The sequence below is a fragment of the Cavia porcellus genome, unplaced genomic scaffold (assembly GCF_034190915.1).
Source record: "Cavia porcellus strain 051 isolate PalLab524CR breed Dunkin Hartley unplaced genomic scaffold, mCavPor4.1 scaffold_5, whole genome shotgun sequence".
Lineage (NCBI taxonomy): Eukaryota > Metazoa > Chordata > Mammalia > Rodentia > Caviidae > Cavia > Cavia porcellus.
The window spans coordinates 49,983,045-50,003,453 of NW_026947488.1; the positions used below are offsets into that span (position 1 = coordinate 49,983,045).

General features: G+C 44.4%; 1 protein-coding gene across 8 annotated transcripts in view; it reads right to left on the reverse strand.

Moving 5' to 3' along the window:
* Positions 1–5,641: 5,641 nt before the first annotated feature.
* Positions 5,642–20,409, reverse strand: part of Ebf4 (EBF family member 4) — a 65,738-nt gene continuing 50,970 nt past the window's right edge. Inside the window, exons 16-19 of one of the 8 annotated variants that reach the window (XM_063248792.1) lie at positions 18,215–18,294; positions 17,949–18,030; positions 16,343–16,418; positions 15,293–16,106 (exon numbers count right to left, since the gene is read on the reverse strand). In XM_063248792.1, coding sequence (XP_063104862.1) covers positions 16,348–16,418; positions 17,949–18,030; positions 18,215–18,294 — 233 coding nt within the window. In that variant the 3' untranslated portion in view covers positions 15,293–16,106; positions 16,343–16,347. Of the gene's footprint in view, positions 5,792–15,292; positions 16,135–16,342; positions 16,419–17,948; positions 18,147–18,214; positions 18,399–20,409 lie in introns of those variants that run through there. The other 7 variants (XR_010047538.1, XM_063248791.1, XR_010047536.1 and 4 more) reach the window with 7 other exon arrangements.

Genomic DNA, 20,409 nt, shown 5'->3' on the forward strand with positions numbered 1-20,409 from the left:
TTGTGAGCATTATCCCAAAGCTGTTCAGAAAGTCTGAATTGGTAGAGACCAACGTGTAAGATGTAGTTTGTACAATGATAACAGTGCAAAGGGGTGCAGAGGGAACAGAGCTAACAGCAGCAAAGTTACTGTGTACTACGGAATTAAAGTTTTACACACTGTTGAAGCTAGCAAGCTAGTTGTTAAAAGCTGAGGTGTTCTGTGGGCATGGTGGCACATGGTTGTAATTCCAGATCTTGTGAGGCTGAGGCAGGAAGATCATACATTCAAGCTCTGTCTGGCCAATTTAGTGATTAGTGAGACTCTGTCTTCAAAAAAAGGTGAGGGGGAGGTATGAGGTAGCTTAATGCAAAGACCATGAGTTCAATCCCCAGTGTGGAAAAAAATGTGTTACTGTAATTTACAGGGAAATCACTAAGAAAATAACTCAAAAAATATATGGTTAAAAATAAAATGGAGAGGCCAGCATGGGAGGATTGCAAATTCCCAGGCAGGGTAACTTAGTGATTTAGCAAAAACTTGTCTCAAAATAAAAAAAATAAAGAAGAGGTGAGCCTGTAGCTCAGTGTGAAGGGTCTGGGTTCAATCCATAGTAAACACACACACACGCACACACACACACACACACACACACACACACACACACTCATGCACACACACCAGGATAGTTAAAATGGTACAATAGAAAATATTTATTTTAAACTGAGTGTAGTGGTGCACACCTATAATCCCAGGACTTGGGAGGCAGGAGGATTGTTGTAAGTTTGAGGCCAGCCTGGGTTGCATAATGAGTTTAAGGTCAGTCTAAACTACATGGTGCGATACTCTTTCAACCCCCACCAAACAAAAATAAAACAAAAAGTATTTTTTATTTTAATACAAAGGAAGACAATAATGAAGGAAAAAAAGACATGGAAAACAAATAGCAAAATCACGGATGTAAATCACCTTATCAGTGTGAATGAATTCGGATTAAATGGTCTAATAATAAGGGAGAGATTGGCAGGATGGGTTAACAAAAGGATAGTGCAACCTTATAACAGAGGCACTTTAGATTCAAAGACACAAATAGTTTGAAGGTAGGATGAAAATGATATTCATGCAAATAATAACCAAAGGAGACCTGGAGTGGCCATATTTTTTGCCTATCTCAGAGTGTCATGTAAATAGGATCTTTCACTTAGCGTGATGCACCTGAGATGCATCAGTGTTGTCGCATGAACCCATAGTTTGTCCCTCTTAGCTCAGCAATATTCCACTCAGTGATGTACCTCAGTTTGTTTATATGTTCACCCACTGAAGGACATTTTGATTGTTGTGGTCACTGTGAAGACTGCTACTTGTGAACCTGCATGAGTTTTGGTGAATAAAGTTTTCAATCTTTAAAATAAACACTCAGAGGTGGGATTGATAAGTCATATAATAAGTGTGTTTATAAGAATGATTTTTTGAGGTTGAGTCAGGAGGATCACCATGAGGTCAACACCAGTAAGGGCTACATAGTGAGTTCAAGGCCACCGTGAACTACACAGTGAGACCCTGAAACAGAACAAAACAAAACAAAACAAAACAAGGAACTGATTTCCTGAATGGCTATACTGCTTTGAATTATGAGAGTTTCTATAGCTCTATATCCTCATCACAGTATTTTTTATTTTAACCATTATAACAAGGATAAGATGCTTTCTAATTCTGGTTTTAATCTGTGTTTTCCTTAATGACTAATGATGTTGAACATCTTTTCATGTGTTTATGTGCCATTCATATATATATGTATATTTAATTCATATGTGAATCTTTCTCAAATTTTCTGCCGATGTGTAAGACTGTTACTTTTAAAAGAATTGTAAAGTCACAGAAAATTGCAGACACAGTACAAAGGGATCCACGTGTGCTCCCTCAGCATTCCCAAGTGGTGACGTAAGCTCTAGTATGATACTGTGTGGGCTGAATGTCTTTCCCTAAAATTTGTATGCTGAAGTCCAACACTCAGAATGTAGCTGCATATGGTGGTAAGGTCTTTAAAGAGGTGGTTCAGGTAAACTGAGATCATTCAAGTGGACCTTAAATCAAGCTGACTGGTGTCTTTAAAGAAGAAAAGGTTCATCCCTCCTCTAGGGCAAGACATGCACAGAGAAAAGACTGTGAGAAGATGTAGAGACAGAGTTCGTGTACAAGGCAAGGGAAGAAGCCTGAGGAGAAACCAAATCTCCTAGGACTTTGAACTCAGACTCCTAGATTCCAGCATAATGAAAAGATAAACTGCTATTTTTTAGGCCACACAGCCTGTGGGACTTGTCATGGCAGCTGCAGCAAACTAATACAAACACCAACACCAGAAGGCACACTGCTGCATTAGTTAACTCACGGCCCTTATCCAGTTTTGTCATTTTAGAAACCCTATATTCACTTGTGAGTATAGTCTATGCAGTTTTATCCCATGTATAGAGCGGTTTCTTCCTAGAAAAGAGCTCCATTATGTTACCTTTTGTATTTGCATCCTGTACCTCCTCCCCATTTCTTCCCCTTGGCAACTATTAATTTGCTCTTCATTTCTCCTGCTTTGTCGTTTAGAGAATGTTGTATGAATGCAGTAATTTAGCATGCCATCTTTTGAGACTGGCTTTTTTCAGTGAGCATAATACCCTTGACATTTAGCAAGGTTGTTGCATGGATCAGTAGTTTATATCTTTTTATTGCTGAATAATATTTTATTATATGGATGTTCCAGAGTTTGTTCAACCATTCACTCATTAAAGGACATTTGAATTGTTTCCAATATTTTGATATCATAAATAGAAATAATATGAACATTCATGAATAGGTTTTTTGTGAACACAAGTTTTCATTACTCTGGGATAAATGCCCAAGACTGTGATTGCTGTGTTGTATCATACGTGCATGTTGAGTTTTGTAAGAAATGTTCAGACTCTTTCTTGAATGTCTGCACTATTTACATTCCCATTGGCAATGCATGAGACATCTAGCTTCTCTGCACACTCATTACTTGTTATTTTAGGTGCCCATTACACATCTACTTTACTGCTCTATCATGGCTTTAATTTGAATTTCTCTAATGCCTAATAATGTTGGATATCTTTTTAAGTACTTATTTGCCATCTATAGCTGCTCTTTGGTGAAATATCTTTTCTTTTTTTTTTTTTTTTTATCAGTACCGGGGATCGAACTCATGACTGCCTGCTTGCAAGGCAGGCGTTAATGCCACTGAGCTAAATCCCCAGCCCCGAAATATCTTTTCATATATTTTGCCTACTTTGTAATTGGATTTTTTTTATCTGTTGAGTTTTGAGAGTTCTTTTGCTTATTTAAAAAATTGTGGTGCTTTTCTTATTTTTGAATTTTGAGAACTGGATACAATTTCTCTGATATGTGACCTGCAAATATTTTCTTTCACTCTGTGGTTTGCCTTTTCATTCTCTCTCCTCCTCCACTTCCTCCTCCTTTCCTTCCTCTCCCCTTCTCCCTTTTTCCTCTCCTCTTTCCTCTCTTTCAGCAAATAAGCAAATAAAGGCTTGTTATATTTGAATGACTGGACAGAACAGTGTCAACCACCAAGGTCACTATATACAGACAAGAGAGGAGCTTTAGTCTTCCTTTCTCCACGGATGGTCTTATAGACCCCCTCAGTTTGGAGGCCCTCCTCTGTTGGGGGCCACAAATTATAAGCTGAGTCTACGGAATGTCCAAAGCTTATCTTTGTCCTGCTCTTTGGGCCAAGTGGAATGTGGAAACTCCCTGTTCTTTCCTGGTCACAGCTGGAAGCCTTAGGGCTGACTGCTGTCTGGCTCTCAGACCAAGATAAGACCTAAAGAGTATAAGGCATCCTGGGAAGCCGCCACCAGTTTCCTCACTGCCTCCCTGTCTTATCCTTGCCCTTACAAGTGCTCTCCCAAGAATGCTTCATTCTTCTTACCAGCCCACCACATTTGCCATTACTGTTTCAGAAAACACCTACTGCCCTGCACCCACTGATCTTGACTCAGATGTAATGAATAAATACCAGGATTCTGGGTGCCTTGTGGGCTTTTGCTCCCAGAGAACAGCTGGTCAGCCCAGAAACCTGCCCAGACCTTTATTCTGTCTCTTGATCTTGCCATGCACTGTCACTCCAGGCAGGAGGCTGGGGACTTATTAAATGGGTCCTTGACAGCTGACACTGCGGAAAGGGTTGCCAGATGTGGGGAACCATTCAGACTATTTCAAAGCTCAGAGGCATCTAAGGACAGCTGAGGACATGACCCCTCTTGTCTAGTGCGGGCTCACGGTGGGATACCGTTATGTAACCATGACTTAGCACAAGTATACACATACGTTGGTTACAGCACTATGTAAGATATGAGATAAAAAGGTTTATAACAATTATACACTAAAATAAGCTTCTGTCTAGCAAGTGTTGATGATGTCTGGTACCAAAACAAAAACAACAACCACACACACACACAAAAAAACCCCAAAACCAATTATACACTAAAGATGCAGGCGGGTCTTATGCTCTTGCACTCTGCTTGCTCCGTGCTGCCTGCTGTTGTTGTTGATGTCTTGCACATGTGAGTCTTTTAACCTGCGGACCTCACCTGCAAAAATCTCCCTTGGGCCCCCACACGGGCCAACACCAATACTCCTTGCTGTGCCTTGGTAGTTCTTTGTCTTAGACCTGTGGGCCCCAGCCTGGTAAGCGGGAAGCTGCTGGAGGGTCTTGTTTGTCTTCAGCTCGTGGCTGTGTCCTATGAGAGTTGGCTGGCTTTGAACTTATTTCTCCTGACTTCAGGGACAGGCACATGTGGTGCTCAGATTCACGGCAAGTTCTGTGTGGTTGGCACAGGACTTCTACTCCCATCAAGTCAGCTTTTCTCTGGGATTGGAGCCTCAGCCGTACACTTTTGCTCTCCTATATCCATGCGTGCCCTTCAATTGGGGAGAGATGTTTTTTTCTGCATTCGGCCCAGGAAAGAATAATCTTCATCTTTAATCAATTTCTGGATCGCCTGGCTAGAGTTGCCATGTCTTTGGTCTCACTGGAGTCTTTTTTTTTTTTTTTTTTTGTGGTTCTTTGCAAAAAAAAAAAGAAGAAGAATGCCCAGGCCCTCAAATCCAGAGATTCACATGTTTGCTAGGCACTGAGCTACAGCCCCAGACCCTAGTGGGAGCCCTCTAAAACCTAAGTATGCTCATGACTGTAGCAAGGAAAGGAGAGATTCCCTTTTAATTCTCAAATAATGTTCTTTCCAAAGCAGAAGTTTGAATTTTTTGTAATTTTTTTTTTTTAACTAGGAATCAAACTCAAGACCTGGTACTTGCCAGGCAGGTGCTTGTGCTGCTGAGCAATTTATCTGGCCTGTAATATAATTCCTTCATAGGTGATGTGTGTGTGTGTGGGGGGGGTGGTATTAGATACTGAATCCAGGACCTTCATACTGAGCTACATTCCCACCCACTTTTTTGGGACATGTTCATTAATTTTCCCAGGCTGGGCTCAAACTTTTAATTCTTCTGCGCCAGCCTGCCAAAGTGCTAGGATTACAGGCATGTGCTATAACACTAAGCCTACTGACTGATTGCATATGGAAGTCCAATTGTTTTAGCACTTTTACTTGAAAAAACTGTTCTTTTCTCAATGAGCTTTATTCGTTAAATTGTCTGAATATCTTTGTCAAAAATTAGTTGATCAGCTAGGAACAGTGGTGCATGTCTGTTATTCCAGCTTCTCAGGAGGCTGAGACAGGAGCACTGTAAGTTTCAAGCCATCTGGGGGTAATTTGTGAGACTTTGCCTAAAAATAGAAAATTTAAAAAATTTTAATGAAGGGTTGGGGATGTAGCTCATTGGTGGAGCACTGCTTAGCATGCACCCAGTCCTATGTTTAATCTCAGTGTCACCGAAAACAAGAAATAAAATCAACTGATCAAACAAAAACTCAAAAAATGATTGACCAAAAGAAAGAGAGAGGGAGAAAAAAAGTAAAAAAAGAGAAAAAGCAGTTAACTATATTTGTGTAGGTCTATTTCTGGAATTCTTAGATTGTTGCATTGATGTATATATACCTATTCACTGATGCCACATCGTGGCATTTGTAGCTTTGTGATACATCTTAAAATGGGGTTGAGTGCATATGCAAAAGAATGAAGCTGGACCCTCATCCTACACTGTGTACAACATTTACTCAAAGTGATCAAAACTCTAAGCCTAACAGCTAAAACCATAACATTCCTAAGAGAAAATGGGAAAATCTCATGGCACTGAAATTTGTCCATTTGTCCATGAAAATCTCATGGACTGAATTTGTCCATTTGTCCATGATTTCTTGGATATGTTGGCAAAAATAACAAAAATAAGTTGGACTTCATCAAAATTAAAAGTTCTTGCTTATCAAAGAACACTATCAAGAGAGTAAAAAGATAAGTCACAAAATGGTATGAAATATTTATAGAAATTTAAATATCCAATTGTATAAAGAACCCATACAACTCATTCACAGAAAAAAAGAAAAGAAAAATATCAGCACATGAAAAACTTAGTCATCCACAGTCCCTGGTGGAATGCAAATGGAAAGAAACCATTTGAGATATCACTTCATGCCCACTAGGATGGCCATTATCAATAAAACTGAAAATAAAAAATGTCGGTGATGATATAGAGAAATCTGAACCTTTGTGTACTGCTGGTAGAAGGGGAAATGCTGCAGCGACTGTAGAAAATAAAGGTGCCTCAAAATATTAAACATAGAATTATAGGACTCAACAATTCTTCTCTGCATTTAGCACTGATGCCTCCTACTGCTCCATGGCAGCTGTCTATCCACTTTCTTTTCCACCTTTTTTTTTTTCAAATAAATCCTCTCTGTTTTATTAAAAAAAAAAAACCCAAACAATTCCATTTCTCAGTATATACCCCATGGAACCAATACAAGTACACCAGAATTTATCGTAGTGTTATTCAAAAGATGGGAAAAATACCTATCAAGAGATGGGTGAATAAGCAAAATGTGGTCTCCACATACAGTAGAATATTTCTCAGCCATAAAAAGAAATGAAATTCTGAATCAAGCTATAGCAAGGATGAACTTTGAAAACATTGTGCTAAGTGAAATTTATCATACACAAAAGGATAAATACATGACTCTGTTAATGTGAGGTACATAGAATGGGTAAATTCATACAGACAGAAAGGGGAATGGAAGTTGTCAGGGACTGGAGGACGACGAGGGAGGAGTTTGGGTCTAACGTATACAGCTTCTGTTCGAGATGATGAAAAAGTTCTTGTAAATAAATAATAGTATAGTAGTGATGGTTATATGATATTGTAAATGCACTTAATAACACTGAATTGTACACTTTAAGTGGTTAAATGGTAAATTTTATCTTATACAAATTTTGCCACAATATAAAAATCTCACCTGTCCACAAGGGAACACTCTGTGAAACTTGGATAATATGAATCATATGCCTTTTTCTTTTCCAAAATTGTTTTGGCTATTTTCATTTATTTACCTTTCCATATACATTTTAGTTTCAGCTTGTGTATCTGCAAAAAATTTTTCTAGGATTTTGACTGCAATTACATTAAATAAATTGGGAAGGTTGACATTTTATTTTATTTTATTTTATTTTTAAAGGTTGACATTTTAACTAAACTATGTCTTCCAATCCATGAACTCAGCACATTTTTCCACTTGACACATTTTTCCCATTTTGGGTCTGCTTTGATCTCCTTCATAGCATTTTGCAGTTTCAGTTACAGATTCCTTACAGGTTTTATTAGATTTATATTGAAGTATTTTGATTTCTTCAGCTAGTATAAATGGTACTGCTATGGCCTGAATTGTTTCCTCCCAAATGCATATGTTAAAGTCATAACCTCTATTACTTCAGAATGTGCCTGTATTTGCAGATAGAGCCAAGGTGATGAAGGTCAAATGAGGTCATATGGGCCCTAATCCAATAAGCCTGGTGTTCTTACCAGAAGAGAGACACTAGAGGTCACTCTCCCTCTGCCACGGGAGGACACAGGGAAAAGGTGGGCATCTTTCAGCCAAGGAGAGAGGTCTCGGAGAAATGTAACCTGCTGACACTTTTCTTGGAGGGGGCTGAATCCACTAGGGCACCTCGGGGCACCTTGGGAGGGTGCGGGTTTAGGCTCCCTATCGGGCCTTGCCAGTGTGAGGTGGTCACATCTGTTTTCTTGGTGGAGTCTGGAGAGGGTAAGGATTATTGCTCTAAGTTTCTGTCTTATGAGGTCTTTTTGGCTCAGGAGAGCAGGTTTTTGCTGGAATATTTTTTGTTTGTTTTTATACTCATTGACATTTCTGGTTTGCTAGCTTTTCAAGTTATAAATCTAGGTCATGTGGGGTAAAAAGAAAACCCAGGGAAGTCTCTGCCATATCTTTCCTCAGACACTGAGGCCCTTAGTTCATCTATCTCCTTTTCTCCTCCACTTGGACTTCGATATTTATCTTGATATAATGCCTGGGTTTTTTTTTTTTTTTTTTTTTTGTCTTTTTCCTTTTTATCAGTACCCGGGGTCAAACTCACGACTGCCTGCTTGCAAGACAAGCGCTTATGCCTATGCCGCTGAGCTAAATCCCCAGCCCCTAACCCCTGGGGTTTTAAGGCACCCTTAGCAGAAGGAGTAAGGAAAACCACACACTCCATCTTAGGGAAAGTGAAATTTATCATACACAGCTCCTTTTCATTTGCTTTATTTTATTTATCTACTTATTTACTTATTTTTTGGTACAAAATTTTTCCGCACACATTCTTTAGTTTTTCCTACTCCTCCCTGCACGCCCCCCGCAGGTTCCGAGGCCTCTGAGTGCCCACTGTCCTGGAGCACACTGCTATCTTTGTCGCTGCCGTAGCACCCTGTCCTCTTGGGTCCCCTTCACTTTCTTTTTCTTGTCGCCGTGATCTTCCCCTTACTCTGTAGTGCCCACACCACCTAAGGCAGAACTAGGATTGCTGTCCCAGCTCTGCAGAAGAAGAAACGGAATCAGCTTGGAACTTTTTGTCTTGTTTGGGAAATCCAAAGAGAAGGCTTGGAGGAAGCAGGAATCAATGCCAAGACATCATCTTGGAAAGAGATTAGAGGGACAGCAAGATGGCTACCCCCACCCTACCTTGGGGACCGGTGGGGAGGTCACCTCATCTGGCAGACAGGGGAGAGGGGAAGGAAGCAGGGGTAGGTGGGAGAAAACCAGGCACAGGAGAGTGGATCAGCTTTTGGAGACATTTGTGGCAACACCTGGGAGCTATGGGTCAGCAGAACTGATGTGGACACCACCACTGCCCTCATAACGATGTCCACTATTGAGTCAGCCAGTGGTCTACCTGCTACATGTGTCTACCTCGTGGCAGAGCCCTACTCATCCTCATTCATCTCCCTGGGTAGAACTCTGGCCTTTGTTTTTCAATGGCCCAGAAAACATCCTATAAGCCTTACTTGAAATGGACAGGTCCAGCTCCTGTTCTTGGAGGTAGTGCACAGATGGGCACAGCGGGGCTCTGAGTGTCTCACTAGGTCCCCTTTCCCAGCCGGTGTGCCTGTCCCTGTGCTGTGGTAGTGCTGGCTGCTGACAGCTCACAGCTGCCTCCTTCTCCCAGGTACTGCCCACGGCCATATAGGAGCTGCTTTGCCACGCTCATCACTCACAGAGACCATATTCTTGCCTAGCCCTTTCCCTTTCGTGACCTCCTTCCCTCCTCTTCCAGAGAGCATTTTCATGTGCACCCAAGTCCTCATTTCAGACTCTTTTTCGGAGAATCCCTCCTAAGATAATGGGCCTCTGTGATTCATGCTGAATAAATTGTTCATCAAATGGCAGTGCAGTCCCATCCTACTGGCAATCTGCAGGGAGAGGAGGCCTGGCTGGAGCACTTTCTCTGCATACTTGTACCCACTTACACACACACACACACACACACACACACACACACACACACACACACTCAGAGGCACGTACCCATCTTCATACTTCCCAGCTCCCAGCACCTTCTGCTGCTGAGCTGCTTGCTGCCTAGGGGAGGAAGTGAGTTTGGAGAAATTCTGGCAACCTTCAGTCTTGGTGATGAATTTTTGGTTTTCAAGCACGAATTTTTGGTTTTCAAGGGGTTGCCCCTGCATCACTCAACAGTGGGACAGAGAGATGCTTGGTACTCTTGGAACCTGTTCCTGGCCTGGCCTGACCCTGCTGGGCTCTGTGCTGGGGATCCAGCCGGGCACTACACAGTCTTGCCAGATTGGGCCTGCTTGGCGGCCACCCCACCACATTTCACTGGCAGCCACAGTTTGTCTTGGCAAGGTGAGCCTCTAGGCTAAGTTCCAAGTAGAGCCTGGGGACTGGCCCAGAAAAACCAGCTTTTACCACAGAAGCCAAAATTGGCTGGACCTGAGTCAGTGTCAGCCTGAGAGGGGCTGGATCCTCCCCATCCATCTGAGGGTGGACTCGGTTCTGGGTGAGTGCGTAGGTATATAGGGTGGTCAGGCTCACAGGTGAGTGAAACCCCCAGAAAAACCCTAAGGGCATCTAGATCAGAGGGCTTTTCTGCTCTCCATTGGTCCTGAGAGAAGCCTGTAGCAACAGTATACACAACCTGAGCTCTACCAAGCCCAGTCTACAGTGCTTCCTGGGTGTCTCATATGCTCAGTCTGGTGGGGGTGGTGCAGAAAAGGCTGCACAAAGTCCTAGGATGCTAGGCTTCAGGGTACAACAAGTCTACTAGTGGACAGCATTTTCCTTTTAAACTTTGGCTCCTTCTTTCAAGGAATACAGAAGCCAAAAAGGAATGTCTTATTTCTGTTACTGCTTTGCCAGGAAACCTCTTCTGCATCTTTAGAGTCATGAAGTTTCCTCCATGCAGAGGACATCCATGCACTCAGAACTCCCTACACCCTGAGTACTCTGAAATCCTTGCAGCTCCAAAACACTGGGGACTGACTGTGCCTTCCTCCAAGGCTGAGGTGAGGAGGGGTTGGGACTTCATCGTGGCCTTTGTGGAGGAGTCCACAGACCACCCATGAGAGCTCACTAGACTTCAACAGAGGGGCCTAGACCTGAGGAGTCAGCTGGGTTGGAATTAGAATAGGATGGCAAAAGATGGGTTAGACTGAGGTAGAACAACTTAGTAAGAGGTTAATTCATGTTTGTTCTGGGGCTGGGCATTTAGCTCAGCAGGCATAAGTGCCTGCCTGGCAAGAGCAAGGTAATGAGTTTGATTCCCTGAACAAAAAAAGAAAAAAAAAAAAAAGAGTTACGTTTATTCTTTTTTAAATCCCTCCCTTGGTCCTAGGGAGTGGCAGGAGCTAGTAGGCAAGAAGTGGTCTGTAGCCTCTGTATTTTGCTTCCTTCTTGTATTTTGCATGAATTCTTAAGAGGTTGGGAAGGCACAAGATCAAGTTACCTTCTGCAACAGGAGGAGCAAGAGAGAGAGAATAGGACTACACGTTACCATTGAAATGCCCTGGAAAAAAGATATATGGCAGTTTACCAACTTTACAATTAAACATATAATTAATATGGTTTAAAATAAAACATATTATAAATGTACTTCAGCACATTAATAAGATATGCATCAACATATGCAGAAAAACATTTCATAAAATTTGGCATTTAGTCATATGTTTTTGCAATTTTTAGGAAATTAGGAATAGAAGAATATATGTAAACCAAACATGATGGTGAAATGCTAAAAGTTTACCATCCAGGATCAAGGACAAAGCGAAGGTGTCCACTATCATGACTTACATTCAACACTGTCTTGAAGATTCCAGTCAGTGCTTTTAGCCAAGAAAATAAATTGAAAGAAAGGCTGTAAGTGGAGAAGTGAAACTGTGAAACTGTCCGTGTTTGTAGATGACATGTACTTAAGAAAATCCAAGACAATCTATGGATAAAGGTTACTGTAAGTGATCTAAGCAAGTATGCCAGATACAAGTACATAAAAATCAATTGGTAGGCCGGTTGTGGTGGCACATGGCTAGAAGTCCAGCACTCGGTAGGCTGAGGAAGGAGGTTTGCAAACTGAAGTTAGGCTGGGCAATATGGTGATTTAGTAAGACTTTGTCTCAATAAAAAATGATTGTGGCTGTAGCTCAGCAGGAAGGTTGTGGGTTCAATTCCCAGTACCACAGACACAAGCACACACACTGACACAATCATCTTTCTATATATCGGCAACAAATAGAAAAATTAAGAAAATGACACTAGTAATCATAAAATAGTAAAATACCTTAGGGATAAATGACAGATTTCACATTGAGTATTATTTTAAAAAGTAGATATTCAAAGATTGAAATATTTTAAAGTTGATTTTCTATTAATTGACATAAATTTGATGCAATCCCAGTGAAGAAATAGTAGGTTTTAAAAAGTAGAAATAAGTAGGCTGATTATTAAATTACTATGGAAAAAAGACCCAAAGTGGTCAAGGTAATCATGTAGAACTAAGTTAGACGACTTGCTGTACTTAGTGTAAAACTAAAGTCATGAAGATAGTACATATGGGGGTAAGGATACACAAAAACAGTGGATCAGAATAGAAAAACCAGGAGCGGCAGGCGAGCCAGGGAGAGAACCCATCAGTGTCTCTCGAGATCTAGTCATGTTGGAACTTAGGGTGCTGAGCAAGAAAGCAACACGCCCTCCTTCCTGGTAAGCAGCCAAGGCATGAGCGAGTGGTGGGCGAGCCAGGAGGAGAACCAGTCAGCACCTCCCATGAGCCTCCAGGGGCACGGCTGAGAATCAAACATCCTATTCCCCTCCACATAGCAACTGGAGGCCAGAGGTCTGAGCATCTTTTGTGAGGAAGACTGTATGCAATATAGAAAATATGGATGATTTTCTTCTATCTTCTCTTTGGAGGCAAATATTGTTATCACTGTTTTGCTTTGTTCTGATTAATTTGCCCTATTCAATATTCTCTTTCGATTGGTTTTATAATATTCTGCTTTTGGTTTGATTTTGCTACACCTGATTGACTGGACAACTATGTGAAGCTAACAAGATATACTATGGTACCTATTACTGTTATCCCGGTATCCTGCTGTGAAGTTCTGTACCAACTTCACTGCATTGTCTCGATTGGCTTTGTTATGTCTTGTTCTGTTGTATTTCACTACCTTCAAAAAAAAAAAAAAAAAAAAAAAGAATAGGGAAGCCAGAACAGACTCCTGTGTGTATGGACTTGATGTATGACAAAGTGACAAATTATGGTCATTTCTGTAAATGTCGCAGGGCCTTGAATATCCATATGAAAAAAAATTGACCCCTAGCTTACACTACACACTAAAGCCAACTCTATCTAGTTGGATCATGAATCTATAAAAACTAAAGCAGGAAAACTTCTAAAATATCAACTTTGGAATAGGCAAAGACTGCTTAAAAGAATATAAGTACCAATCACCTACACAAAAAAACCCTGAAAACTTACACTATATTCACCAATTTTGGCAAAAAACCCAAAAGGCCCACATTTAGAGTAAAGAAAAAGGCACATGGAAGAAGCGATAGAAGGATATGAGGTTCACATATGTGGCCAGCACCACACACCCATCAGGACTCTCATTCTGAGGATTTTCTTGTGAAAGTTAGGCTTCCAGCTGGCAGCTTCAAGGAGGTGACTCATTCTTTTCCATGGGAATTGCCCGTGTGGTTGCTGTTATTCCCCATGAAGGCGGCAGCAGCCTCAGGATGTAACTGCAAAGGTGAGGATGGGGTGGGGGAGGTGACCACACCTGCTAAGGAGTTACGACTTCAAAGTCGCTGTGAAGAACCCGGCTCCTCTTAGGGACACTATCAGCTCTGACTGTGCTTATTTGGAAAAGTTAACCTACAAAATAGAGATCTGGGGTTCATCTGATGCACCTCAAAGATGTCCAATGCTCACTGCATTTCAAAATTGGCCCTGCAGATGAGGAAACAGACCGCAGAACTCAGGCTACCTAAAAGGCTTCTAATCTGTCTTCAGGGGCATGAAGCTTTATTGTTTTAGGCTTCAAGTTGAATTTACCATCTGCTTGGAATTTGTGTGTGTGTGTGAGTGTGTGTGTGTGTGTGTGTGTATGAGAGAGAAGGCGGGTTGACTCAAATGGCAGCTTACATGGTATCGTGGGATCACTGTGGGCAGATATGTCTCATTAACATTGATCATGACATGTCACATCACAGGAACCAAATTATGAGCACCATTTATTTATCACTATCTACCATCTATTTACCAGTGCGGACTAGAGTTTTGCAGGGGCTCAGCCCGGGGGGCCCCAGGTAGTAGGAAGTGCTCAGAGCTGAATGGGGCACAGCTTGTGCAAACAGAATTGCTGAGGAAGTAGGAAAGTGCTGGGCACAACAACCAGAGGCAGGACTTCTGCCAGATGACAGGAGAGATGAAATCTAGGTGCTGGCCAGGAACACCAGAGAAAGAAGTGGCCTTGAAGGCCAGGGCCAGCCCATCTGCCTTGGCAAGTGATTATCCAGAAGGGGCAAGGCACGCATACACTGGTTGAGACAGACAGGAGGCCAGTTTACTTTTTTTTTTGGTATTGAGGATTGAACTCAGAACCTTGTGCTTACCAGGCAGGTGAGGTGCCACTGAGCTTTATCCCCAGCCCGAGGTCAGAGTCTAGAACTGCCAGGAAGGAGAACCAAATATTGAGGTCCAGTATGGACACTTAGTCCATTGGATAGGGGGTCAAAAAAGGTAGTCTAAACTTTGTCCAGGACAAACAGGGGTGACTGGGATTCTTTCAGGGTGACGGTGGGTGAATTTTCTTTACTATCCTCCTTTCCAGTTCTGAGGCAGGAGAGCCAGAAGGAACCTGGACTTGGAGGAGTACCAAGGGTCGGAGTGTGTCTCACAGGGGCAGCTCCTGGAGCCAGAAGCTGGCCCACCAAGCCCAGACAAGGGCTGCTAGCCTCAATCTGGATCTTACTTCTGGCTCTCTGTACATCTGGGTAGTTTTTGAGTTGCTTCTTCCTGGTTCCCAGCAATGTCTTTCTGACAAATCCCATCTCGGTTCTGGCTAGACATATAGGGGACTGAGTCCACTGCGACCTCACTGTGTCCCCATGCAGAGCTGTTGGAGCTGAACTCATTTCCTAGGTCCTCAGGCTTATTAGTTTATTCCTCTCCAACACAGAGATCCAAAGAGTAGACACAGGGCAGGAAACAGCCACTCAGCTCAACTCTGAGACAGTTTACAAAGCCCAAGGTGCAAGAAAGCTGTGCAGGGGCGTGGCTCAGAGGGACCCATGAGAGCTGCAGGGCCACTGAGAAAAGCAGGCTCACACCAAGGAAGCAGGCAGAGAGGCCAGGTGGCCGCCTGCATCTGGTTTATTGTTGTTTTCTCCAAACTTAGCAGAGCAGAATGTGAGGCCACAATTTCATGGAGCCAACCAGAGTCAGTGTGTGTGTGTATGTGTGTGGGGCCAGAGTTCATGAGACATTCACTGGGGGAAGTCCCCAAAACAGGAAGTCCTGGTCTTCCCTCTTCTACATCCTTCATGCCGAAGCCCCCACAAAGGCATGTTGTGACAAGCATGAGGGTGCAGGACTTGAAGGAATGGAGGCAGCCACAAGGTCCAGTGACTACTGGAAGCTCCATGGGAGCCTGGGTGGCCTCCTGAGGCTGCTGGGCACCACCCTTTTCACTGGAGAGAATTTGGGGTACTCAGTCACTTGAGATGGGTTAGGTGCAAACAGGACCTTTCCAGGTCACCTCTCCCTGAGCTGTCCTCTTTCTCATGGTCCCAATCCCATGGTCCCCTCACAACCCATTCCTAGTCTTCACAAAATCTATCTCTTCCAGAGGAACCAGCCCAGCAAGGGAGGCCTGGCCTCCCAGCACCTCCCTGGGATGCTCTTCTGCCAAGAACATCAGCACAGTGCTGGGGCTTCTGACCAGCTCCAAGAGAGAGGTGAGAGAAGCCTGTGGGGCTGAGGGGGCCTTGAGCACAGGGAGACTCCTCTCCCATTTGGTCTAAGGTTTGAGGTCTGCCCACAGCACTGGCCCTGAATGTTTGTGCCATCATCCAGGGCATGGATGTGAATCCTGGAGGATCTTCCAGTCCAGGCTCAGTGCGGGCAACACTTGCAGACCTGGTGGGGAGAGAGGAAAGAGATGGTCCTGGAGGGAGGTTGGTTGCAAGGACCAAAAGTCACATCTTTCTACCATTCAGCTTGGACTGCTGGGGTCAACTACGTGGCTCTGATTGTTAGTCAGATGGGTCCCAGGGAGAGAGACCTGGACCACATCATCTTACTCCTAAGGCCTTTTGGAGAAAGGAACTCATTTCAGGGCCAGTGAAGGAAGCAAGAACTAGGCAGAGACTTACCGTAATTAGGAGTATGCCAGGCCTTGAAGCCCCCGGGCTGGAGAATGGAACTTGTCAGACTCCTCAAAAGGCTGATCTAGGGTCAAGGAGAAAGGAACCATCAGCCGTGTGAAGCCTGATGACCCTACTTGCCTGTCCTTCTCTGGGCTGGAGCCAGCAGACTGGGCATAGAGCTCTTGCATGTTGTCAGCCATCCCCAGCCCTGGCCTAAGGCCACCACTGCAACAGAAAAATGAGAGGTGTCTATGGTAACCCTGCACTCTCTCACATAGGGACCCCAGGGCACGGAGGCCTCACAGGGCACAGCCCAGCCCCATGCCTAGCCTTTCCATGGGACCTACCCCATCTGGCCCTGCTTTGGATCCAGGGGTGACTCTAGGGCCCAAAGCACTGTGTTAGGCCTTGTGACCAGATCCTGGTCCAAGCAGCTCACTTTAGTATGAGGAGACCATCAGGGTATCTCCTCAGCCTTCAGGACCTCCCCAGGAATGACTCTCCAGATGCTCTTTGAAAAACACATTTGGTGTTCAAATAAATTTGTAACTTCTCTTTTCTAGAAAAGCCACAGTGTATCATAGCATATCAAAGGCTCTGAATAAAATCTTCAGTAACATGGTGATTTACCTATTTGAATGCAGCTTCTTTCCTATTAATACCTGTCCACTGCTGTCTGGGAGTACTGTCCAATGGGACATACTCTGCGCCAGCAAACTGCTCTGCAGCATTCTGCCCCTGGACTTGAAGGGGGCTTTTCTAACTCATTAATTAATTGAATCACTGATTATTTACCATATCCTATGTACCAGCTATTGAGCTATGTTCTGTGCTCTGGACTCAGTCCCAGGAGATCCCCTAGAGACAGCCCCACGGCTGGCCAACAGAAAAACACCTGCAAGAGTCCCAGGGAAGACACCGTCACTCAGCTCTGCCCCCAACCATCCCTGGCAACTAGGACATTCAGCTGCCTCCATCTCCTTCGCTGCAGTCAGTCTTTCCCTCTGCCTCCTAATCAGTTTCCAAGGGCCACTTGGATGAGAAAGCTCTGGTTAAAAGGATGTGCTGCATGGGGATGTGCAAGGACAAACATGTCACTCATCAATGCAACGCAGGGGAATGGCTGAGTCCTAATTCCTAATCTGTAAAATGGGGGAGAGGCGACTGGGTTAAACTTTATCTAAGGTCAGTCTCCCTTCCGTCTCACAGCAGTGTGCTACCCTCTGGTGGACACAGCAAGACCCAGGAAAATGGCACACAGCCTAGCAGCTTCCTCCAGCCTGACTTGGGTCCCTGATCAGGGCGTGACTGCATGAGGGTGTGCTGTAGTTTCCAGATCCTCTCCAGCTGGATTTCCCATCTTCTTTTCTTTCATCAAGCAGCCAGTTGAAAGTATACAGAGTGCTGCCCACTTGCAGCATGAGGCTGAGGGAAGTGGAGCCCTGATGGTTCCCTTCGGGCCCTGCAGAGCTTCCTACTGGACACCCTTTGGGGCAAAGTGGTCATCTAGCCTGAAGTGTTGGTATGATGTGAATGAAATGAGCCCCTGAATCCCAGCTTCTCCACCAAGGCCTTTCCCCCAGGCCACTGTGGGGCAGCACAGACCACTCACCTGGAAGCCCCTCTCCGTGGGCTCTGGGGCAGGTCGGGGGTGGGGAGCTGGGTGGGCGCAGCACGGGCGCAAAAGCGCTTCTCTGTTTGACAGCGGAGATCATGTTGACAGGCGAGAAGGAGAAGACGCTGGTGGTGGGAGCAGCAGCCGGGAGGGGCATGGAGGAGGCAGCCGCCAGTGTGGGGCTAGAGGGCATGACTCCGGGGCGGGGCGGGGAGGGGCAGGTGCAGCAGGGAAGGCAGTAAGACACAACAGGGAGACAGCACCAGAGTGAGCAGCAGGGTTGGGGCCCTCGTGGGCTGCTGAGCATGCGCCAGGCTCAGACCTCCCTGGGGCTGTGAGGGTCCTGGGGAGACCAGCACAGGACAGGGTCAGGAGGTGGGCTCAGAGCCCATGGGGTCCAGGGCCAGCTCTTGTCTTCTTGGGAGTTCTGGATCCCCTTTCTTGGAACTGGAGATGACAGGGCCAGACTCAGTCAAAATAAAAGAAGGGAGAGTTCTGAAGATGATAGATGGACAGGTTAGGATTCCTGCCGAAAACCACTAGGGCTCGAGATGCTAACAAATATTTATGGGATGTCAAGGCTAGAGTCAAAGTTCAGGGATACAACAGAGCTGGGGCAAGTATTCAGGGACAAAACTTGGGACACACACAGGTTCCTGTTACAAGGCCTCTCTGCTCAGAATCATACATGGCTCATACAAGCACCAAGTCCCTCCACAAATAAGCCTTTCTCTCCAATATCACCCACTCTATCCCTCTATTCTCTGGACACTTTATTTCCTTTCAACTTAATGTAAGTTCTTGTCATTCCAGCCTGAACCCTTAAAGCCTCCAGTATCTCCCTCTTACAGTTTATCAGTTTTAAAGAAGAAAGGGATCTACTTCCTTGAAGCTTCCTGTTCTCCATCTTCATAGCCATTTAGGGCTGTGGCATGCTTTCCTAGGAAAGCAAGGGCGCTCTCTGTACATAGATTCTGCCCCCACCCCCGAGTCTCTGCTCCTGAGGGCTTCTGCTAGGGAATCTCTGGATGCCATCTCTCTATATCCTCATCTGAACCCAATCCCCAGTCTCTCTCTTCTAAAGAGCAAGATGGTTTGTTTGTTGTCCAAGTAGCAGGCAACAGGCAGTGAATGAGACTTCCTAGAAGCATCCTGTAGCTTGAGAAGGCTGACTTTGGAATCAGAGCCCTCCACCATGACCTTGATATAGCAATGCCTTCCACAGCTGTCCTTTTCCAAATGTCCTCTGCCCCATAGCTCCCATTTCCTTTAAGACAATTCTTATTGCTAGTGGGTCCAAGGAGCCCTTAGGAAAGCTTGAGATCAATGGCAGAGAATGTATTGTATCTCTCTGGGCTCAGATGAGCATAACCACACTTTGTAGCTTAGAGAGTGCTAAGAGTTGTGGTTCATTCCAGGGTTGCTGATAGCTGGTGCAGAAGACAAAAGGGAGAACCACACAGAGAGTCTCAGACCCTCTAGCTGGGTTAGCTCTGATGTCACTCCAGGACTCTGATGTCCTAGAAACTCAGTGAACATGACATTCCATGCAGTCATGCCACAAAGCATCCTGAACATGGGAAGTGGACGGGGACCTATATAAGTAGTGGTCAAACAGTATTATGAAATGGGAATGGCCGTCAGGCATGTCCAGGCTGATACTGATGTGGCAAACAGGACAGAAGAGGCACTGAATTTTTTTTTTTTGAAACAGGGTCTCACACTGTAATATACGCTGGCTTTGAACTTATTATATAACCCAGAGTGGCCTTGGACTCATGGCAATCCTCCTGATGCACTGGAATTCTCATCTTCCTGTTGAATGAGGAGACTACTGGTGATTGCCTTCTGTATTTGAGGCCATATATTGTTACTGTTGACTGAACTGCATATAGGTGGGCACGTCAAAGTGTTCCAGGGAAACACCCAGAGAAGGGGTGAACGATGCCAGTAGGCCATGGTTGTATGGATTTTGGCTTATGGGGCCTTGGGCTCCAGAATTTGAATCTAGATCAGAATAAGAGTGCCAGGCTCAATGCCTTAGCTAGGAAAAACAGCACTCAGGACACAATCCCCCATTGAGGATCACTAGGTAAGTGGCTAGACAGTTCTTCTCTCAGCAATGGAAAATAGGATGGGGGAGGTGAGAGAAATGCAGGCAAAGTCACTACCAGTTTTGTCTTGGGCAGACTCTCACTTCTCTACCTCCATGGTCTTCTGGGATTAGAGGGACAGCTTCTCTATAACTGATAGGGTGGCTTCTTACAGGTGAGCAAGGCTGCAATTATCCTCCAAGCCAAGTGCTTTGCACAGAACAGATGCATTACAAATGTCTGATGAGTAGCTGCTTGCATTGGAAGGAACTGGAGGGCAGTGTAAAATAGCAAAGCATGAAAGTAGTTATGGTGTCACTCACCTATGACATCCAGACCTTGCCCATGTACCCAGCTCTGAGCTA